General features: G+C 41.4%; 1 protein-coding gene across 10 annotated transcripts in view; it reads right to left on the bottom strand.

Moving 5' to 3' along the window:
- baz2ba (bromodomain adjacent to zinc finger domain, 2Ba) overlaps positions 1 to 21452 on the bottom strand; it is a 70866-nt gene that overhangs the window by 7192 nt on the left and 42222 nt on the right. For 3 of the 10 annotated variants that reach the window (XM_087793903.1, XM_087793904.1, XM_087793905.1), the window contains exons 4-29: positions 16999 to 17190; positions 16761 to 16922; positions 15723 to 15913; positions 15415 to 15627; positions 14603 to 15229; positions 13044 to 13779; positions 12661 to 12927; positions 11216 to 11276; positions 11027 to 11135; positions 9678 to 9894; positions 8791 to 8883; positions 7883 to 7944; positions 7571 to 7636; positions 6831 to 6896; positions 5907 to 5951; positions 5697 to 5723; positions 4176 to 4241; positions 3722 to 3862; positions 3138 to 3392; positions 2446 to 2669; positions 2274 to 2348; positions 1958 to 2186; positions 1812 to 1874; positions 1488 to 1632; positions 394 to 1175; positions 51 to 303 (exon numbers count right to left, since the gene is read on the bottom strand). In XM_087793903.1, coding sequence (XP_087650029.1) covers positions 51 to 303; positions 394 to 1175; positions 1488 to 1632; positions 1812 to 1874; positions 1958 to 2186; positions 2274 to 2348; positions 2446 to 2669; positions 3138 to 3392; positions 3722 to 3862; positions 4176 to 4241; positions 5697 to 5723; positions 5907 to 5951; positions 6831 to 6896; positions 7571 to 7636; positions 7883 to 7944; positions 8791 to 8883; positions 9678 to 9894; positions 11027 to 11135; positions 11216 to 11276; positions 12661 to 12927; positions 13044 to 13779; positions 14603 to 15229; positions 15415 to 15627; positions 15723 to 15913; positions 16761 to 16922; positions 16999 to 17190 — 5367 coding nt within the window. Of the gene's footprint in view, positions 1 to 50; positions 304 to 393; positions 1176 to 1487; positions 1633 to 1811; positions 1875 to 1957; positions 2187 to 2273; positions 2349 to 2445; positions 2670 to 3137; positions 3393 to 3721; positions 3863 to 4175; positions 4242 to 5690; positions 5724 to 5906; positions 5952 to 6830; positions 6897 to 7570; positions 7637 to 7882; positions 7945 to 8790; positions 8884 to 9677; positions 9895 to 10224; positions 10327 to 11026; positions 11136 to 11215; positions 11277 to 12660; positions 12928 to 13043; positions 13780 to 14602; positions 15230 to 15414; positions 15628 to 15722; positions 15914 to 16760; positions 16923 to 16998; positions 17191 to 21452 lie in introns of all 10 variants that reach the window. The other 7 variants (XM_087793901.1, XM_087793898.1, XM_087793897.1 and 4 more) reach the window with 4 other exon arrangements.

The following is a 21452-nucleotide window of genomic DNA, read 5'->3' as shown; positions in this document are numbered from 1 at the left end:
CTGACCTGCTCATGCGTGTCGAGTACAATCCTCCCTATGCGGACGCTCACCCTCTGGGATCGGCCGTGCCGTGGAATAATCGAGGGACTTGGGAATCTCCAGCGCAGGTGAAGGCATGGATGAGGTTTTCTCGATGCAAGGCAAAGGTGATTCACTCTTGCTGGAGACACTGGCGGCTGTGTTTCCATCCAGAGAGAGACATGGCATTGGACTCGGGCTGTTGCACAAGGGCAAGCTGGGGCTGAGCACGCTGCTGGACCAGCTTCCAAAAGAAACCCCGAGCAAAGACCCGCCGGTTTTCGCCTGCGGACGGATGAGAAGTTGAATAATGCAAGAGGTGAGAAAATGATGCAACGGAGTTGATGCAAGGGATAATCCAGCCAGGGCACTGACCTGCAGGGCTGAGAGTTGATAGGGCAGCAGACCCGTTGGGTGGTTTGGACTGGCGGAGGCAGAAGCAGCAGAAGGCGTGAGAGGCAGGGCAGGAGAAGGAGGTGGGGATCTGGATTTGCTGGGAGTGGAGGACGCCTGAGGAGACACGCGTGGAGCTCCTGGAGAGTTGGCCGTGAGCGACGACAGATCGCACGGGTTGCGGGGCAGCAGGCTGAACCAGTGGCCGCTCCTCTCCGTCAGCACTCTCAGCAGCTGGTCGTTTGGTTGGAAGGCCAGATGTGGAGAAGGAGCCGAGGCTGGCGGAGTGTTCCTGGGACTCTCATGTTGGGCCGGTAGGCACAAGGCTGATAAAGAAGTAGATGCTGGAGCGGGAATATTTGGGCTCTCATTAGTGGTAACCATGGAAGCGGGGCTCGCTAGTGAAGGCTCTGAGGTGCTACGAGAGGGGGAGGATGATATCACTGAGGTTGTGACAATAGGAGGACCCACAGGGCTGCCGTTCTGCCTCGCACGGGGACTTCCCTTGTCCTCCACCTTTATACTTTCCCTGCCCACCTCCTTGGCGGCGCCCTCGATTGTGCACAGTTTAGCTACAGAGCTGTGAAGTTCCTTTTGTTGCTCTGAGCCTGGGGTGTGTATTTTCTGTGGCGAGTGTATTTTAAGGGCCTCGAGGACACCGGACTTCTCCTTCTGAAGCTCAATCTCTTGAGGTTCCTCTTTGACTTTGACCTCCTCAGCTGCTCTCCTCCTCCTCTGTCGCTCCTCCTCAAGTTCTTCAGGTGCTGTGAGGAAACAGCAAAAAGTTACATAGACAAAGGATCAACTTTTGAAAATTAATAATTAAGAAAAAGTTAGTAAAAATTAAATAGAGCAAGTGAAAGTTTCATAAAACACTAAATAAAACTAATTATATAAAATAAAATGATAACTATCTTATATTAATTATATTAAATACCTCATAGTTGTGCAAAAAAAGCATCGTTATAATCTTTAAAGGTCCATTGAAATATAAAATATAATAATAATCATTTCATTTCAACCTGACATTACGAGGGTAAAGAGAGGATAATGGGCATCATATCTTCTTCTCATACCTTCTCCACTCTCCATGGCTTCGATGAAGACCCCCCCACAGTGAGGGAGAACCCAGTACCGGCGGCGATAGCGGTCTTGTCCATACATCATGGAGCGAAGGGAATGTGAAATTTCAAACAACTTTCTTCTGGTCTGGTGGTGTTGCTGGAATTGAAAACATTTTCTTTACTTCCATGACTGTGTGAGGATCAATATATATATATCAAAAGTAATCATCAAGACACAAGTTCAATTATTTCATTTGACTCTCTTGACAAAGCTTCATTGAACAACATCTCACAAGAAATAGATTCTAGTCATTGATTTTCCTACGATTTATTTACCTTGGCTAACTTCTCTATCTGCTTCTCCAGCTCTTCCAGACTTGTGGCTTGATCCACTTCATCCTGGCAGGAAAGACCACAAATAAAATGTTATTTACACAGCACTTGGACTGCTTTGGAGTCACAAACTATACTTTTGTATTTACCTCCTCATAAGTCTCGTTTTTTTTCACCTTTTTGATTTCTTCCTCCTCCTCGTCTTCGTCCTCGTCTGCCTGGTCGTCGCTGTCGTCCTCATCGTCGTCTTCATCCTCGCTGTCTCCGAGTTTTCGCTTACGTTTACTGGCAGAAGAAGGTGTTCCAACACCCTGGTTTTCTTCCACGCCCGTGCTAGCTTCTCTCTTCCCAGTGCGTTTGGCGTGAATTGTCCGTAACCTGGATCATAAAACAGGGTTTGGAGTTACTTCTTAAGCATCATGCTGCAAGTGGACAAAGATTAAATCAACATTTAAGTGAACATACTTTTTCAATTTTCCTTCCATGATTATCTTGTCCTTCCTCATGTTTGCCATCTGATCAAGACCTTTATCGATCTCACTGCAGGAGGAAATTACACACAGTGTAAAGACACACATTCACCAAGTATATACAACAGAATTGATATAATAATGTTGTTGATTCAAATGTCTCCCACCTGATGACAGCTTTACTACACGCCAGCTCGTTGGCCAGGAAACCCAGGATGGAAGCCTTCTGTGAGGGAGTGTGAGCCTGGAAGGCTTTGGTTTTCAAACTGAGCGCCAGGGGAGCCAAGTCAGTGTTGGCACAATGAGACCCCATGTACATCTGTAGCACCTCAGAAACATTATCCCTGTTGATGCCAACATTGGTCAGGTGGTCCCCCAGCATGGTCTTGGTCTGAGGGAGGGAGAGATGATCAAACACTGGAGTCATGGCTGGACATACCAAGAGATCATCACCTTAAATAATCTAGAATTCTATACATTATGATCCCTTTTCATTTCTGTGTCAATCTTGACTTTTGGTTGGTAAATATCTCAACTAGCAGTGCTCTAAAGTTTGTTGTTAAAGCCCAAAAAAAAAAGTAACATCTGCCAAGAGTCTACTGATGCAGATTTTTGAATGCTTAACTCATAACTGAACCATTGACCCTTTGAGCACAACAGTCTGGTCACATTAATCCTATTCCACTGACAAAATGTGCAGTAGACAAGGGTCACCATTGATATCCTGACCAGTGACCCCGCCACAGTCCCCCTTAATTTGAGGTTATAACTTTCCCAAATTCATTTAAACTTTCCCAAATTATAAGACACAATTTTTGGATCTGCACAAACATTAATCGATCATAATTTAACTGCTGACCCTTTGTCCGGGAGGTAAACCGGGGTCACAGACGGCCAGTGACAGCAGCTTGACCAGGAGGTCTTGGACCCGGCACATGCTGTCGCCCACGTTGAGCAGACCCTCCTGCAGCATGCCCAGAGTCGGCACGTCCATGTTCAGGTCCAGCCCTAGAACCTTGCCGAAGCCCCGCAAAAACTGCATGAGCATCAAGCAGTCGGAAACGGCACGTCCTGGCAGGATGAGGCCGGGAATTCTGGAGAACTCCGGAAGAGCCTGAACACATCAGACATGAGAAATGTAAGTTTAGACTTCATCCACAAATCAGGTGTGGTTTAAACATATGGATTTGACATTTGAAGTGAAATTATTGAAGTGATCATGCAGTAATACATGTAATCCACTTGGGGGCGCATATTTCCGCAAATAAAATTAATCTTAGCCATTAAAAACTATTAATAACTATTGTAATCACGAAAAGATGAACAAATTAAATGATATTTAATTACCAATTGCAAACGCAATAATGTCATTATTACTCGTAAGTAGACAGTCAGACTCAAAATGAAAACCTGGCGATGTCGTTTACATGATATTTTCTCTACCTTGTGATCAGATAGACACATGTCTTCGTTTGGCTTCTTCAGTTCTCTGGCTATCTCCATCTCCAGCCTGCGTTGCTCCAGTTTACGCTCTTTGTTTATGCGCTTCTCATCCCTTTTCTCCTGCCGCACTCGCTCACGCTCCTGGAGAGTTCACAATTGAAGGGAAGCATTAGTAGCAAAAGTGGACATTTGCGAGCGTGTGTGTGTGTGTGTGTGTGTGTGTGTGTGTGCTTCTACAAAATATATTTGACTTTGCACCATTAGAATTCTTGCTAATGCGTCTGTGCATTCAAAGAAAAAGTGCTTAGGGGCCATAATCTTTTAACTTGGTAAGTGCATATGGAGGGAAATGAATGGATGGGACACAGGCAGGAAAAAAAAGGGAGAAAAGGCAGAATCCCAGCATGGGCATAATGGAAGTGTCTTAGCATTTTTCTGCGTGCCTATGGAGTACCTCGGCTTTCTTGCGAGCCTCGACCGCCTTCATCAGCATAACATGTTGCCTCCTCCTCTCCCTCTCCTGGAGTGGCAGAGACACGGACGCACATTAACAAGCATACGTTATACACACATCACAGTCAGCTAAATGTAGTGTGTGGTGATGTAGGATAGAAATGCACCAAACTCAATCAAGGCACCGTACTTGTACGAACACAAAATGATGCTTCACATGTATACGCTGACATATGTATGGCTGAAGCTTAAGTGAAGAGTACATACGTACGATGACAACCGGGGGGGAAAGCAACACATAAGAATGCGATACATAGTAGATGTGATGACAGGCTTAAAAAAAAGAGAAGCAGCTTGAATCAGCAATGGCGCCTAGGAAATATTGAGTCACTGACCTTAAATTGATTGTGTTCAGTGATAATAAAGCGGTGATACTTTTATGTCATACAGCATCAAACGGTTTGGGAGATAATAATGGCGGATAAGTCGGCAAACAAAACGGTTTTGCTTCATGGTTTTTGACGACTTAAGCACAAGCACAGAGTGTGACTGCTGAGGATGAGACATCTATGTTCTCTGGTGCATGACACACAGTCGCTTGTAATAGCGCGAAGGAATCACTGCTGAGTGACTATCATTTGATTTGATGCTCCCTCCCTGAATCGTGAGCCTGTCATTACCTCTCTTTTTTATATTATAGTAGTATAGCATTAGAGTATGACCAAGAGCAGTTAGTGTAGGTTGTTTAGGTTTTGCTGATCACGTCTGTGAATCTCCTCTATGGTGTCCACAGATTCAAAACTGTGAATAGGCAGACCTTCAGATTCAGCTGTTACTATGCGTGAGTGAAGAGGGCAACAAGCAGGGCAGCCGGGCCAAAACAAAATCGCTACACAGAGCCAGATTTACCTCCATGGTGGAAAAGACGTGCTGAATATTCAACACAGTTTAAGTCTACTTTTAAAAAAGGTGGAGATAAAGCTGTTGGGACTCCACCATGAAGACAAAAATGACTCTTGGTAGCTCTTTTCATTTCGGAGGCTGGGATGGTGACGGGTTAAAGTCCAGCAACTGTGTGGACTGCAGAACAGAAACACGGACGAACAGACACAAGCTCGATGTCCGGGCCGAAGTCGCAAAGCACTCATGGGTAACACACGCTACTCCAATACGACAGTTAGACGATGTATGAGATGGATGAAAACTCCTGGAGTGCACTTTGAGACAGTGAGTGTGGATTGGCTAGCGTTCTTTTGCAATGCATTCTGAGTAGAAGTGGGGGGAGTATGGGGGAGGGGAACAGAAGCTGACTGGCCACCGTGACAGGGTCAGTTGTCCCTCAGGACGAGCAGATGGAGGCGGCATACTGACTCTTCTCTTTTGTTGGTTTTGCTGGAAAGCCATGCAGAAGAATGTAGTATGACAGCAGCCAGTGCTACACTTAATGCATTGCTATGACAACCATAACACAACCAGTTACACGATGCAGGTGTTAGATGTACAAAAATAAACATACCCATACCATATCTAGTCTATGCCTCTCCAACTCCTGGCAGAGAGAGTTGGCAAGTTATTATCAAACAGAAGTAAAAACCAAAGCACCAAAGTAAAAACAGAAAAAAAGATGTGTGACCCCTAACACTTTCAAATTCATGTCAAGACACAATCATATCTTATCCTTATAACATTTTATAATAATAAGTGACAGAGAGATCAAAAAACGTCATCTTACCTGATGTTTTAAAATCTCTGCCTGTTGTCTTCGTATCTCCTTTTCCTGAAAAATGTTAAATGTTTTAGTTTAAACATTACAATGTTGTTGTTTTTGGTATTTTTCCAACTAAAATGGATAATGGGTGAAAATGAACAACAGTTTAGGATAATCTGTTTGTAAGCTAATGCTATTAAAAGTTGAAACAGTGGTAATAGCATTAACTTAGAAGTAATCGTAGTAGAAACAGCAGCAAAAGTAGTAGAAGCAGCAGTAACAGTAGCAAAAGCAGTAGTAATAGTAGTAGAAAAAGCAGTAACAGTAGTAGAAGCAGAAGAAATAGTAGTAGAAAAAGCAGTAACAGTAGTAGAAGCAGCAGTAATAGTAGTAGAAGCAGCAGTAATGGTAGTAGAAAAAGCAGTAACAGCAGTAGAAGCAGAAGTAATGGTAGTAGAAAAAGCAGTAACAGCAGTAGAAGCAGAAGTAATGGTAGTAGAAACAGCAGTAACAGTAGTAGAAACATCAGTAATAGTAGTAGAAACATCAGTAATAGTAGTAGAACAAGCAGTAATAGTAGTAGAAACAGCAGTAACAGTAGTAGAAGCAGCAGTGATAGTAGTAGAACAAGCAGTAACAGTAGTAGACGCAGCAGTAATAGCATTAGGAACGGCAGTAATAGTAGCATAAACAGCAGTAATAGTAGTAAAAAAAATGCAGTAATGGTAGTAGAAAATGCAGTAGTAGTAAGAAGAAATGCAGTAATTGATGTTAAAAGGGCAGTAATAGTAGTAGAAATATCAGTAATAGTAGCATATAGCAGTAGTAAACTTGTCATCTGAAGCAGTAGAACATGAAAGTAGTCTAGTAGTCCAACTATTCATTAAAGTAGTGTTGGTACAGATTGTTTGACATTCTTTCCCTTTGTAATTAAGTAAAGCAGCGTACTTTAATTCGTTTCTCGGCCTCCAGTATTTTGGCATTGGCAACCTCCTCCCTCTTCTTTCGTTTTGCCTGTGAATAAAAATGAATAGGAATGAAGGTCAGGAGTGGCGGAGACAGACAGGCATCAATCCGTCTTGGATGAGGGCTTGTTGCACTTTAAACTGATTGTTTGCACTTTTCTGGTTGGAGCAAAGACTTTCATTCTCCCAAATGCCAGTCAAATTTGTAAAACACAGCAAATGAATAATGTATCTCTTTAGCGCATAATTGTGGAAATGTTGAAGCCTCCCGTTAAGAATGGCTTGCCAACCGTGTCAACTCAAAATTGATTCAGTCCTGCTAAAACACTTTGAAGCTCCTACAGCATAATTGTGTGCACTTGTGTGTGTGCGTGTGCTCTTCCCTGCTCGTGTGTATGCGAACACACAACAACAGCACCTTTTTTCCCCTCGACCCAGTTATGCTAAACTGTTACTGTTGTCTGATGAAAAAAGTATTTTCTGTCCAATTTAAATAAGGTCTGAAGAGGCACCACAGCCATTTTAATATTCAACAGCCGTCAACCAAGACCAATTTAGCATTAGTTCCATGAGGAATTATGCCTAAGAAGAGGCACAACTCCTCCAATGCATGCTGCTGTTCAGTAATGAGCTTAGCACGATTAAAACACTATAGACTGAGGGGCTGCAGCTATCCAGGAATGTTCTGCTTAATCACAGATGCTGCTGGATCGGATTCTGTACCTCTAAAATTTGCTGTGCCCTGAGTTCCTTCTCCATTCGAATCTGCTGAATACGCTTGATCTTTTCCTGTTAGAAAGAAGAGCAAAACCTCTTAATGTTTGAGAAATTGGATAACATGGGGAGATAAAAATCACTCTGTTCATGTCGTGAAGGGCAAAAAGAAGTCCGACTAAGGTCTACTGCTGCTGCGGCTGCGATGACTCACGACTAAAAAGCACCACAAGAGCACTACCGGACAAATCTACTACGTGTCACTGTAGATGAGCGGGGCGTGTGAGAGCTTTATTGCTCGGCGTACAGGCGTCCACACACCTGCTGCTTGAGGATCTTGATCTGCTCTTTCTGCTTCCTCCTCTCCTCCGCCGCCATGATCGCTGGAAGAACAAGTTAATGTTGTCATTGATGAAATCGACTCACTGCTGTCAAGGTAGATGAGGTTAGTTGGTAGAATGGCTTCTTAATGAGGTGTTCCAGATAGAACAGTTAAACAGTTAACGTTTAACAGTGTCATCAGAACATTGAATGGTTCAATTTAACATTTCAAATGTTTTTAAACATATATTTTCTTTCTTTTACATTATTGAATTAAATTAAAAATCTGATTTTTTTTCCCAAATGAATTTTTCCCCACACAGTTTGATATTGTAATTCTAAGAATAAATATAGTATTTAGAATATATTTATTATTTATTTAAAAAGTTTGATATTCTAATTACTTTAATTGAAAAACGATTTTCTAATCGCATTATCTCTTCTTAGGATTAGAATCACTGTGCGAAAAGAAAATTAAATTTAAAAAAAATATCTAAATTATTTATTTTAATTAATCATTGAAAACAAATGGAGATCAAATTATTACAAGATATAATTACATGTTTACAATAACATTACAATAAAAAAAAAGGTTAAACATTTGAAATTTTAATTCAAATCATTCAATATTCTGATGACACCGATATACTTTCATACTATAGTTGTTCAGCAGTTGTCCAAGAGACTATTAAGCAAGTCATCCAACAATGACCATCAATATAAGAATAAAGATCAAGAGTGTGACCCATCATGAAAATCAACTTCAGCCACCACGATAGTTAAACCACAAACCAAATGACAAACATCTTTTTAACCACCTCTCCATAAAATCACGGATGAAAACAACCGTGACACAATTCTCCGCGGCTGCCTGGACTACATGTACACAGCAGTAGAATTGTGTTTACCCTGCTGTTTCCGAGCTTCCTTGGCTGCCCGGGCCAGCGCCTGCTTTTCCAGTTTTCTCATCAGTTTCATCTGGGCTGCTTGGCGAGCGATTTCTGTGGAGAATAAAAAAAGTCATTGTCAGAGAGAAATTTTAGGAAGGATCCCTGGATGCTGATGAAGACTCTGACTGAGCATGTTTGACACCAATTGTAGGTTTGAAAAAATGCTGAAGAGCAGAGCAGCCGAGCCGAAATAACTTCTTTCTGCTTGTAGGCAATACAAGTAAAAAGAGCTAAATAAGGAGTAGCAAGTAGTTTTTACTTTAATTACAGATTCATGGTGAGTGCTGGTTTACTTGTACCGCAAGTACTGTAAGTAGTGAATCATTTTCCTTCATTATTCAATTGATATACTCCTGTAACTGAATGAATGAAAGAAGCTTAAAGATTGAATATATATTTAAATGTAAAATGATTTTAAAATGAGGGGAAATACTTAATTAATATAAGGAAAATACTTTGACATTTTAACAAAATATTATTATGGTAAACAATTAATACTTATTTTCTAATCAAGCGTTCAGTATCTTAGAGAGAAATAAAAACATTTAAAAATAAATATTTTCTGTTTTTTTTTGTTTTTTTTTTAAAGGGAATGCAATTTTCAAACTTTTTTTTCTGCATTTTCATGCAGAAAGCCATGAAAACAACATTTTAATTAAACAATGTCATTTATACAAGAATAATAATGTACTTGGAGGCATCAGAGATATTGCTTCACGGTCAACTTTATTGTTCCCCTCTGACCATCACAAGGGCCACATAAATACAGGCCAAGGGCCACATGTGAGCATCCTCAGATATTTTTATCTCACGTTACATCCAGACAAACCTCGGACTTTACTCACCTTGTGCCTCCAGTTTGCGAAGCAGTTTAACCTCACTCGGACTCGGCCCCTCTGGCATGAGGGGGTCCCCAACATTTGGAGGTCGTCCCTTTCTCCTTTTAGCTTTGGCCTCCGCTGATAAGTGACGCTCAGAGTTGGCCTGGCGACCCCTGCGACCTTCCATGGCCAAAATACGAGGAATGACATCCTCCTCCTTTAAAAGGCTCCACTGTAATCCCTGACAGGAGCAACGACAAGTTTGAAAGAGCGTTTTAATAACTCGCTCCAAGTATCATTTTATCACATCAGGGCAATATAGACAAACACTGTACTTTTTAACAGACGTTAATGTATTCAAGAACTAGAACTTATCATCAATGGTAGAACATTTAAGATAAGAAACATTACAAATATTTACATCACTTAGACGTCACCTGTGGAAGTCATGACAGCTAATGAATACACTAAACCGCTGCATGATTCTCTACCCGCCACATGATTCTCTACCTGCTGCTGGATGAACAGGGATCGAGTGAATGATAGAGAGAGAGAGATGAAAAGCAGTCACCTGGGGTCCTTCTCTGGCTTCATAGAAGTCACCAACCCTGATCTTTGCACTGAAGCTAAAATTATCACGAGTGATGCCACTTATTCCATTTCTGGATAGATACTACAGAAGAGAAAATAATAATGGCGTTGGTTTAGGCAGGAACAAAAATGACATTGAAAAGCAACTAGGAGGGGGTGGATTGGAGGGAGTCGGAGGTTACAGTGCAAATCTCTTGCAATCCTGCTAATCATGATAAAAGCCACAGGACACAAAAAAAATGTAGTGCTCTCAGAAAAAAAAGACACTGTTGCGACCTTGGGGTGCACATTCAGGCCCTTTTTTATTTATCTGCGGCTGTGCTTCTCTTTTCACTGCCTGCTGACTGACTGGCAGTAGGTCATTGATATGGATTAGTATTTTTTTTTTTCGTTTGGAGACTGCACTCAAAAGCTGGCAGCTGCAATTAATGTATGACCTCAACAAAGAAGATTACACACTTTCTGTAATGTGTTGCACAAATGGGCCAAAGATGTGCATCCCAACACTAACCACAAATCTTTTTTGGAGGGGATGGAAAAGAAGCAGAAAGGGTGAATCTACAAACATCAGCTTCACTATTAGGGTCACACGAAACAGGGGGTGAGAGGGTGGGGGTAATTAATGGGGTAATACAGAGGCCTTTGTTGGAGCAACAGAACTGAGCAGTGTTTTAAGATTTTTTTTTTCTGTATCAGTCCGGATGAATCTGCTGCTTCAGTTTCTGGCTTCAAGCACCTGCCTGTGTATCGTAGCTTTAACAGCGTTGAGCACACACGTGTACCTTCATGACGTCTGGATACTGTCGCAGCTTCTTGCCACACGGGGAGTAGTAGGCCACGTCGCCCTGCGGACGCCCTGCCACTGATTTGATTTTTGTTTCTCTGCGCCACCTGGTGAAAGAGCAAACACGAGTCTTCATGAAAACTGACGCACAGCGTCGATTGGAGGCGAACGTTGCCGTTGCACGTACCCCAGCTCCAGGGGCGTCATCAAATCCTTCTCATCCATGACTCGCTTTCTCTTTCCTAAACCTGACAAAGATGCAGATATTAGAGCGACAACCACGGACACTAAACATAACAATAAATGATCGTGTCATTACAGACACATTTAATACACATTAATATCAAAATATTACAGTACAAAGTGAGAGAAAGGCCATACACTAACATACTTAGAACAGCATCCACAATTATCCGTTATTAAGCTGCAAGTATTAAGTATCTAATGTCCAATAAACTAGTGTAATTTCAATTAAATTAAAATGATTTAAACTCTTGAATATATACAGTATATATATTTAATTATATATATATATATAATTATATATAAATGGGTTGATTTAAAGAAGACAAAATACATTTTTAACTGGCATGTTCTCTTAAATCTTGAGAAAAAGTATAGCTTTTTATTTCCAATACAACCACAAGTATACATACTTTAATAGAGGGTGATAAAGTTTAGCATAGGCAATAGAGTATTTTTATTCAGTCCTTTTTTTTATTCCATGATTCTGTGTGAAAGGTATACCAGGGGACGAATACAAAAATAATCATGATCTGAAAGGAAGCAATGGGGAAATGGAGCTTAGAATATAATGGAAGTACTGATGTTTCAATAGTACTGATTACTCAGTACTGTTGAAAAATAAAGTGAAGTGTAAATTGCTAAGGCCAACATGTTTTTTATTCCATATCTGGAATTCGAAACACTTTGAAAAAAAAAAAAAAAAAGAGTGCAGAAAAAAAAAAAAGACCAGAGCAGAGGAGGGACTGGAACGTCTGCTGGCACATTCCTGGCAAGCTGCAAATAACATGTCCTATTTTCTCTGATCTGGGTAATCTCAGAGATAGCGCTGTGCCAAAAGTGTTGTCAGGGCTCATAGGCATGCCTCTACAGGACATCTGAGATCTGCTTAGGCCAGGAAAACAAGATGCCTTCCTGATGCCACTAAAAAAACAATTTGACTCTGCAGTGAAGATGACTCTATGGCTACAATGACAGCAGAAACATCGACTCCACTCCAGAACCGTTTGTTATTAACTGCAATAACAGCAAACCATGGATTAGAAAAGAGTCTGTGTTTAAAAATACTACTTCTTTATCAGACAAGAATAAAATAAGTCTATACTATGCTTCAGGAAATAGCAGATTATGAATAGAAATAATTTAAAGAATTTAAGAAGAAGAAGAACATGTGAATAACTAAAGGTAAAAGTGGAATCAATTCTCCCAAGTCCAGAGATACATTGGCGAAGTTTAAAGCAATTATTCCTTAAACTGTTTGATACTTTTGCCAGTAGTGTTTAATTGTTTCAAAGCGAATATGCTAGCTCTAAACAAGGTCACTTCATGAGGGTCTAATTGTTGAATCTGTTTAAAAAACATTTAACGTTTCTCATCATATATTCTCACCTAAGGGTGAGGCGAGGCTGTAGGAGGAAGACCCTGGTGAGCTGTGGTAGGCCAAGGCACTGGAGCTGGTGACGATGGTGGGACTCTTGATGACCTGGAGGTTGAGCGGGGAGCAGCTGGTGGCCGTGTGATTGGTTGAGGTGTTCAGTAGTTCTGCGCCTTTGGTTTGCCTACGTTGACTCTCTTTTTTGGAAGAATCCGACTCGAGATGCTTGAGTTCCTTTGCCTTCTTCCCGGAGATGTCGCTGTCAGAGTTGCTGTCGGACTCTGGAAAACCAATAACGATATGTTTTTATCTCAAAACAAAGCATGTAATGGATGTTAAACAGCTAAATTATACACAAGTTTTCATACATTTATGATCTTGTCAACACGTCACCAACCTGACAGACTATCATCCGAGTCCTCTTCGTCCTCTTCCTCTTCCAGATCGTCGTCGTCCTCGTCATCGTCATCTCCGGAGTCGTCAGACTCTTTGTTTGCCGGGAGTCCGGCTGCTGGATTACAGGTTCCCGGAATGCCGACCCCCGGAATTCCCACCCCGGGGATCCCGACACCAGGAATCCCCATGCCAGACTCTCCGCTTCGAAACAAGTCCACTAACGACTGCACTAGGTGGTTCTGAGAGAAGCCTTTCCAGGCAGCCAAATGGGCCGTCTGTTCCGGTACTTGACCCAAATGAGGTGTCTGCACTTTGTTTTTCGGGGTTTTGCTCTTCCTGGGTCCACAGCCTGCAGTATGTGGTGAGGTAGTGGGAGGCTGTGAGGGAGGCCCAGACTGGGCAGGTGTGTGCGTCCTGCTGGTCCCTGTGCTCAGGTTCACAGGCATGGATCCTGCGTCAGAGTCGGGTTCCGGGGACTTGCTTTGAGAGGCAGATTCTTTTCTTGATTTGGTGATGAGGGCCAAAGGTGCGTCCTGAGTGGTGCTTTGGATGACTCCGTTGGGGTGATGGGGTTCGGGGAGTCCCAGCAGAGCGCTGGAGAGGAAAAGGTTGGAGTGATTGTTCTGAGGCGGAGTCACGGGCGGTAGTGGTGGCGACTTCCTCTTCGGAGACTTGTTTGGCCCCTGCTGCTGCTTCTTTAGCTCAACTGGAAAGGTCTGCCCCTGGGACATGAGAGTCTGGGAATACAGAAGGAGAGAAGGGGGAGTAAACAAGGGGGACGCAGACGAGCAGTGGTGAGAGAGAAGAAAAAGACCCGGAACAATGACGGTTTGCGGGAGAGGAAAAAAAAAAAGAAATGGGACAAAGTGGAGTTGCACTCGCTGTCAGTTTGGATCAATGTTGATTGTTTGAGCAGGTGACAAAACTACAATGTTGAACAGTGGAGCAGAACACTGCGTCGAAAAAAAGGGGGAACAAGTGCATCAATGGCGCTGAACTTTTGAAAAGCAACGTATTAGCAGTTTTTAAATAATGGACAAATAATAATAGTGAAACTTATTCTACAAGACCATTTTAGTATTCTGCCGAGTACTTGAGTAGCGCTTTGGCGCAATTTAACACAGAACAGCAGGAAAACCTACATTTGAAAAACTGAGGAAATTTGAACAATGTCAAATGATCTGTGTGAGTGTTTGTTTTGTAGGGTGAATCACTCTCTTCCAGCTACTATTGGCCTTTGCTACTGGTTGACCCCAAAAGAAAAACAAACAAAACAATAGCAAAACGTATTAAGGGCTTCATATGTACTCATAGAACTACCGTAACATCCAGTTTACCACAATCTGAAACTGTCGTTTCTGCTTCAATTGCTGCAAAAATCAGACTAAAAAAAACTAAAAACACTATGCTTGGATTGGATCGAAACAGGTGGGTGTCCTCTCAACTGCTAAAGCTGAGTTATATATCGTAACAAGTCAATCTAACTCCACTCATAAGAGATTTTAATTTTCTGACATCCCTAAAAAGTGGTACACGTAGAGTCATAAAACGATCTCTTACCTGTTTCAGTCTGAATTCACTGATTTGCGCCAGTGAGGCTTCCAACAGTTTCCTTCTGTTGGCTTTGGCAGACGTGGGCGCAGTGTACTGAGCTGCCTTGGTCGAGGACTTCTGGGGGCTTGTTACGGATGAGGTCATGCCGAAAGGTTTCGGGGAGGTAGACATCGGGAGATTTGAGCACGGCGGAGAGGGCACCGACATGGGCTTGGGGGACGAGCACAGGGAGAGAGGCAGGTGCTGGGGAGGGGATGGGGGCAGCAGTTTGGGAGGTTTTGGAGAGGCTGAGCTGGACCGTTGGTTGGGGGACGTGGTCAGGGAAATGGGAGGTGTGCGCGAGGACTCCCTAGTGGGCTGAACCAGGAGAGCAAGTGGTTTTGAGTTGGCAGCCAGGCCAGTGGACTGGATGACACTAAAATGCTTCTGCGGACCCTCTGTCCGGGCTCTGGAGACCTGCAGGGCCAGCGGTGAGGTCTGGGACATGGCTGGGGGGGAAACAGAGCAGGTTTGGGGAAGTAGGGTTGGAGGGTCTGATGAGACCCTCTGGATCTTGGGGACTTTCCTGCCATCCATCATGGACAAACCAGTGTGTTTATCAGTCTTTGTGGTACCAGTGGATTGTGTCAAGACCTAGAGAGGAAAACAATTCAAATGTGTTACGAATAAAACCTTTAATTAAAGATGTTGATTCAATCCTTTAGTAAATCATTAAGCCCAACTATAAGACCCTAGTTTTGACCTAGTTTACCAACAAAACAACTTTATTAAGCCGACACAAAAGCAGAACAATTACGGGTGACAGGAACACTTTATACCTTTGCTTTCTTCTTCGCCCGCTTCTCAGTGTCAGACAACTCATTCTGTTTGTCGTCCTCCTCGTCATCTTCATCATCGTCCTCATCCTCCTCATCATCCTCAGGGAGGTCCTCTAAGTCACTGCTGATGGAGCCATCACTGGAGCTGTCTGAAGATGTGCCCGATTCACTGTTGATCCCTGCAAGACTGTTTGCTGGTTTCTTACGTGGTTTCTGATTCAAAAGGAGAGAAACAAATGTATTGTTCAGATCCCTTACACAAAAATATAATTCATTCGGGTTTTGTCGAGTCGTCATCAAGCACCGACCTTCTCTTTCGGCTTCTGGATCAGCTTCTCTGATGGCTCTACAGCGTTGCTCTGTGGGCTGCTACGGTGACTATTGGAGAGGTCTGTAGTCTTGGCTGTCTTAGTCTGAACAGTGGTCTGACTTTCAGGGAAACTCCCAGATTGTGTCGTCGAGGGATAAACAGAACTGCCATTTACCGCCCCATTTACTCCTAAAAACACAAAGTGAAAACGCATTTTATACAACCAGCTTTAACTTCTGTGGAAATGGTTTGCCAAACGGGTTGGTTTGAATAAGTGTAAGAAAAACATCAAGATATGTTTTTGTTATAGATGCATGGAAACATGTCTTGCTAGCTAAATGGGTAGTAACAAATGAGGAATGTTGCTGTGGGTTTGAATTCCACTAATACAAACACAGTGTGGGCGCTCGGATGAAATCCTTAGCGCTACATGCTAATCTATTGTAAGTTGCTTTGTTTGAGAGTTTGCTAAACTTGTTGGGAAAAACCCAAAGGCGAGCACATACAGTAGAGTTATTCTTCTTCAGACTTGGTAACACAATTTTAAAAATTACACTTCCTGGAACTAAAAATGATAAAATACATGTATATTTTTCATTAATTGGATAGTATTTTTGCAACTGAAAGATCACTCAAATCATTAATAAGTAGATTTAAATTAGTTTAAATGTACAGCAATTGGTAACATTTTGGAACTTCCTGGTCAAATTGGCAATTATAAAAAGTTGGTGGACGTGTGTGCAAGAATCTACAGGATCCAGATGGTAATCCGATGGAAATAGATCATTGACTGTTTAATTTATTTCAACAGTATTTAGAAAGACAAAAACAACAGAGAAATGAACCTCTTTGGCAGAGGTAATGCAGATGTCGATGCTTTTCATACAAGTTAGATATGAAGGCCCAGACACAAAGATGACAGTTGGTGAAAAAATATCTGATAATATATATATAAACTTATTAATGGGCTGAGATAAATGATAACATATAACTAAAACTAAAATATCTTGTTAATATATTTAACATGACATCTCACCTTTAGGAGACGAGTGGCTGTTCTTAGTGGGCATCCGGATCGGGACAGGACTGGAGCTGTGGTTGGGCTGTATATGTGGAGTAAAGTAAGGAGGGAAACCAATAAAGGAGGGAAGAAAAGCGGCTGCTCCTCGTCCATGAGCTTCGGCAGCTCGCCACCACTCTGTTGGAGAGAATAGTCGGATGAATAAAATGAGAGAATCAAAGAGAGGAAATCATCAGAGTTTGTCTCATGTTACCTGACAGGGCTCCTAGCTGGGGGTGAGCAGCCAGAGCCGCAGACATACCCAGGGAGCCGAGGCCTCCAAACTCAGGCCGGCCTACTCCAGCAGAGTAGAGGGCTCCGAAGGCTGGATGGCTGACCAGTGGAAAGGCACTTGACAACGTGGAGCCGATGAAGGGCTGCTCTCCTGCTGCTCCGAACAGACGGCCTGGGAGAGATCCAACACAAGCGGACAGCATTTTTATTTGCAAAACATGATAGAGGAAATAAATGTTCTCCGCTTCTGACTTAATCCTTTTCCTGGAGGACATTTCAAAACGCCTTTTCAAAGAGGAACCATTTCGCTACTAAAGCCTTTTTATAATTCAGTCATGAGAAATCTTTGTTAGAATTTATAAAAAATGTTGCTGTGATCAGGCTCTGAGAGGAAATTTAGAAACCTGGATAAACTTTAGCATCATGAAATTCATTTCAAAATGAATATTTCTAAGATCATGATGGCCCTCATTCTGGAAATTAATTGTGAGAAAATAATTTGTTTTTCCGTATTAAGAAAACTAGACATGACACAAAAGATGAGGAAAAAAATCTATGCTTAAATGTCCTTTCTCTACTAAAAAGAGACAAGAAATTATTTCATTTTGTGTTTAAAGTTGGCTGTGTTGAGAGAGTATTCTTGAGTCTACAAGGTCAAAAAGAAAATAATGTTAATGTTTTGGGATGTGTTAAAAAAAGAAAATTCTGTAAAAAGTTGTTACGCTGGTTTATAAATTAAAACCTTCCTTAAACAGACTTTTTTTTAATTCCATCTAACACTGGTTTGTGATAATATTTGAGATAAAAGGGATGACCTTTATAACATGTGTTAACTGATCACTCAGTCAAGTATTGATATCCGGAGGTTATCTATACATTACTCCACAGACTTTTGATAATGTTCAGCATTTACTTCAGCAGGACAGAGAAGTCTAGACAGATACAATATCAGACTGAATATAGAGCATTTCCTCGTAATCCAATTTTAGCAGTGAATGATTTGTGTGTCAGTATTTCTTCCCCGTGAAAGATATTGTCAGTGTTGCAGGGAAAAAAAAAAGTGCCAAAAAAAAAAAAAATGTAAAAAGCCCTTCCTATCCTTCTGGTACTCAATTCCAGCAAAGAAAAATACCTCATCAACATCATCATCGTCTAACGTTTTCCTGAGCACAATCATTTCTGGCAGGGGCGACTGCCACGTATTACCTCCTCCCAGAGTCAGATGCAATTTGGTGTGAGCATATTTCATGCAAATTCAATTTCTATCCCAGTAGAAAAAAAAAAAAAAGAGTGCAAGCCAGCTTGATGCCTCTGCACAAGTCAGGTAATACACATGCATAAAAAGTGATGACTGGAGAAAAGGAAAGTGTTGAGCACGGAGCAGACAAAATGGGACACTGCTATACACTTCCACACAAAAGAAATGTAAAACAGAGCAACAAGAATTAATGCAGTCTGAAATCTAATTATTCAGATAGAGACTTTATGCAGTCGGTCCTGTTGTGCAAATCTCTTTGACTGGAGACGCCGAAAATAGAACCCTGTCATAACGAAGCATCTTCAAGATATTTAGGAATTAAAATATATCAGTGGGCGAGTGACACGGAACAAAGCTCCATCAAGTATGCAAGCGTGTGACGTTTCTAGACCTCGACACAACAAGCCGGCCTCGAGCCTCGCTTTACGACAAGACAGCAAAATCCACTTTTTTTTTTTAATGACGTGAGGAATGCTGAATATGTAGACCCTACTTGGCAAGCGAGCGGGAATAAAGATAAACGACTGCATCGCAACCCTTGGAAAGGCCAGCCACAGCATCTGCGTGTGCCTCGGGTGCCCACCTCTCCCAACGCCGCCCCGCCCGTCTTCCAAGCAACAGAAAGTGACATCTGCAAATGCCTTTTCAATATTAATGTGTGCTTGTGGAAGGCAAATAATTAAATCTGGAAATGTGAGGCGAGAACGAAGCGCAGCAGTGACATACCTAGGATTACTGACTCTCTTCCTCTCAGTGTGTCTCCCACTCCCCTTCGCCCTCTTTCTCATGCTGTTTCAATCCTTTCTCACTGTGACAAACTGCACCGCCTGCTTTTTTCATGTTTGGATGCTGCCGAAGGGGGATTAATTTGTTGTTTGTTGCAGTCAATCAAATTTCCACAGACAGATTTAAGTTAATTGCATCCGTGAGTTGATCCCAGGAGGAGAGTGGTATGTGCAACAATCGAGTTTTATTCTCCAAGTGATAACCTCATCGATGACACATCTGCATGCATGAAGACACAACTTTTGCTTGACAAAAAAAAAAAAAAAAATCATCTCCAGGCAACAGAAAGGGCCCAACTTTACTCTCAATCCTGTGCTGGACCTGGTGGAAAGTGCAGAAGAGGGCTATGTATAGTCCCTTCCATGTATTCATGCTGCCCTATTTAAGTCAAATTGAAACTATAAAAACTTGGTCATGTATAAATGTAAACAGTCAACCACATAATTTTCAATTTTATGGGATAATTCTTCTACCAAATGCTATAGTTTCAATCTTAAATGTTATATCACCAAGTCATTTTCTTCAGAAACTATGTTATGTAGAGTTTGTGCATTTATTTTTAACTTTATTATGATTCCAAAAGCAATTCCTTTTATAAAATGTATCTTTGCAAATATGACTTGTATTGTTGTTTTTTATATTTACCAGTTGAAAAGAAACTCTTCATGCATTGATAGATTTATATTAAAAATCATAAAATGATGTAGGATATATTGCAGTTAGTTACTCAGAATTTGCCTCAATATTATGTAAATCCAGATTTAATTTGCAAAATTAAGGTTTGTTTTTTTATCCATGCCTTCTTTCTTCTGATACAGTCCCAGTGTACATGTGAGCGCACAGGTTTCTTCTCACCAGCACAAAACATACAGATATAAGGGCATGTAATTGTATCTGCCTATATGAGCCCTGAAACGGAACGGGAACTTGTTCAGGGTTGCTGTCGAACTTCTTCATGGAGAGCCGGAGCTCCTCTGAAGTCCTATTTAATTCAACAAACTGATGTTTACCTCTGCCAAGGAATAGGGGGGTGTCATGTTTTCACTGGTGTTTGTTTGTTTGTAAACATTATGACTCAGAAAGTAAATGTCCATTTCTAACCAGTACTGAATATTTCCTCAAACCTTGCTTCAAGCACCGTGTAGAATCCATGACAATGTTAGTTTATTTACACAAATGTGTTTTTGTTATACATCTAGTCTGGCTCAAGGAAGGTTTCGTCTGTCATTTATGTGACTCATCAGTGCTACCGTTTTAGCACCCGGCCAAAATGAAAACCTGAAAACCCGAAAAGTGTTCAAGATGTTACTAAGGTGACAAAATATGTTCTTTTTGTTTATTTGAAATTGCAAGCTAAGACTAGCTAGAGATTTGATGACGCAGGAATTCAACTGTATCAACCTCACCAGAAGGCTTAGTCCAAATCTGGATACTTAGCTGTTGCTCAGTGGTTTCTAGTCACCAATATGTATTGTTTAATAGGTAAGATACAGTATAAACACCAAAAAGAAGATTACAGGTTTTCTAACTTGTATCAACATATGAAACAGTAGATAGAAATTGTTAGCAGATAACTGGTCATAATCTTTTTTACATAGAGAATGACAGTCAGGTTAAAATGTGTTCTTTACTTTTAGTTTAGCATTACATTTGCTCCTCTATGGGGGCTTTACACTTAGAATATCTTCTCTTAAATAAGCCCCTTGTCCTCGTACTCTTATTTTACAAACAAGTCCCGGGGTTCTCATCCTGTTGCATCCCTGCTAATCATGAAAGAAAGCTTGTGAAAAGTGTTATATTTTTGACTAAATTATTTTTTTAGATCCATTTTCTCAGGTGCACAGCAACTAATACAACCTAGATTGCTACTGTGTACCTGACAATATGTGAGATTGGATGAAAGAGGGGTTCACTGGGTTCACAGCTCACACAGAGACATTTAATCACAGTTACTTCACATGGGGATCTGACTTCTGTCAACATTTCATTATCGCTCAAACTATTGATGACAGGAAAAGTAGTCCTGGTTGTAGTTAACAGTCGTAATAATCCGATTCAACTTCACTTTCCTTCCACCTGCTTTGCCTCCTGCATGTATCACACACTAGGCTAATGTTGTGTAAGCCATAGTTTAAACATTTATCATATGCATTTACATTGAAGGTCTTGATAAGAAAGTGATGATTAGAATGCATTTAATTAACTAGAGTAATAAACTGCTGTCTGGAGGAAAAGAAGCCCCTCGGACCGTGAACCTTGTTCCAGTAGTTGAGTTTATACTTCACTTCTAGCTAAGAAACTCGGTAACTTGCCGAGTAGTGAACCGAGAAGATCGCTTTTGGCTGGACATTTGCTCCTGTTAAAATTGAATTTTCAACCTCTCCGCAACA

The sequence above is a fragment of the Callionymus lyra genome, chromosome 6 (genome assembly GCF_982586985.1).
Source record: "Callionymus lyra chromosome 6, fCalLyr1.hap1.1, whole genome shotgun sequence".
In the NCBI taxonomy this organism is placed as follows: Eukaryota; Metazoa; Chordata; class Actinopteri; order Syngnathiformes; family Callionymidae; genus Callionymus; species Callionymus lyra.
Note: the sequence above shows the minus strand (reverse complement) of the source record. Positions and strands in the feature narration are given on the sequence as shown.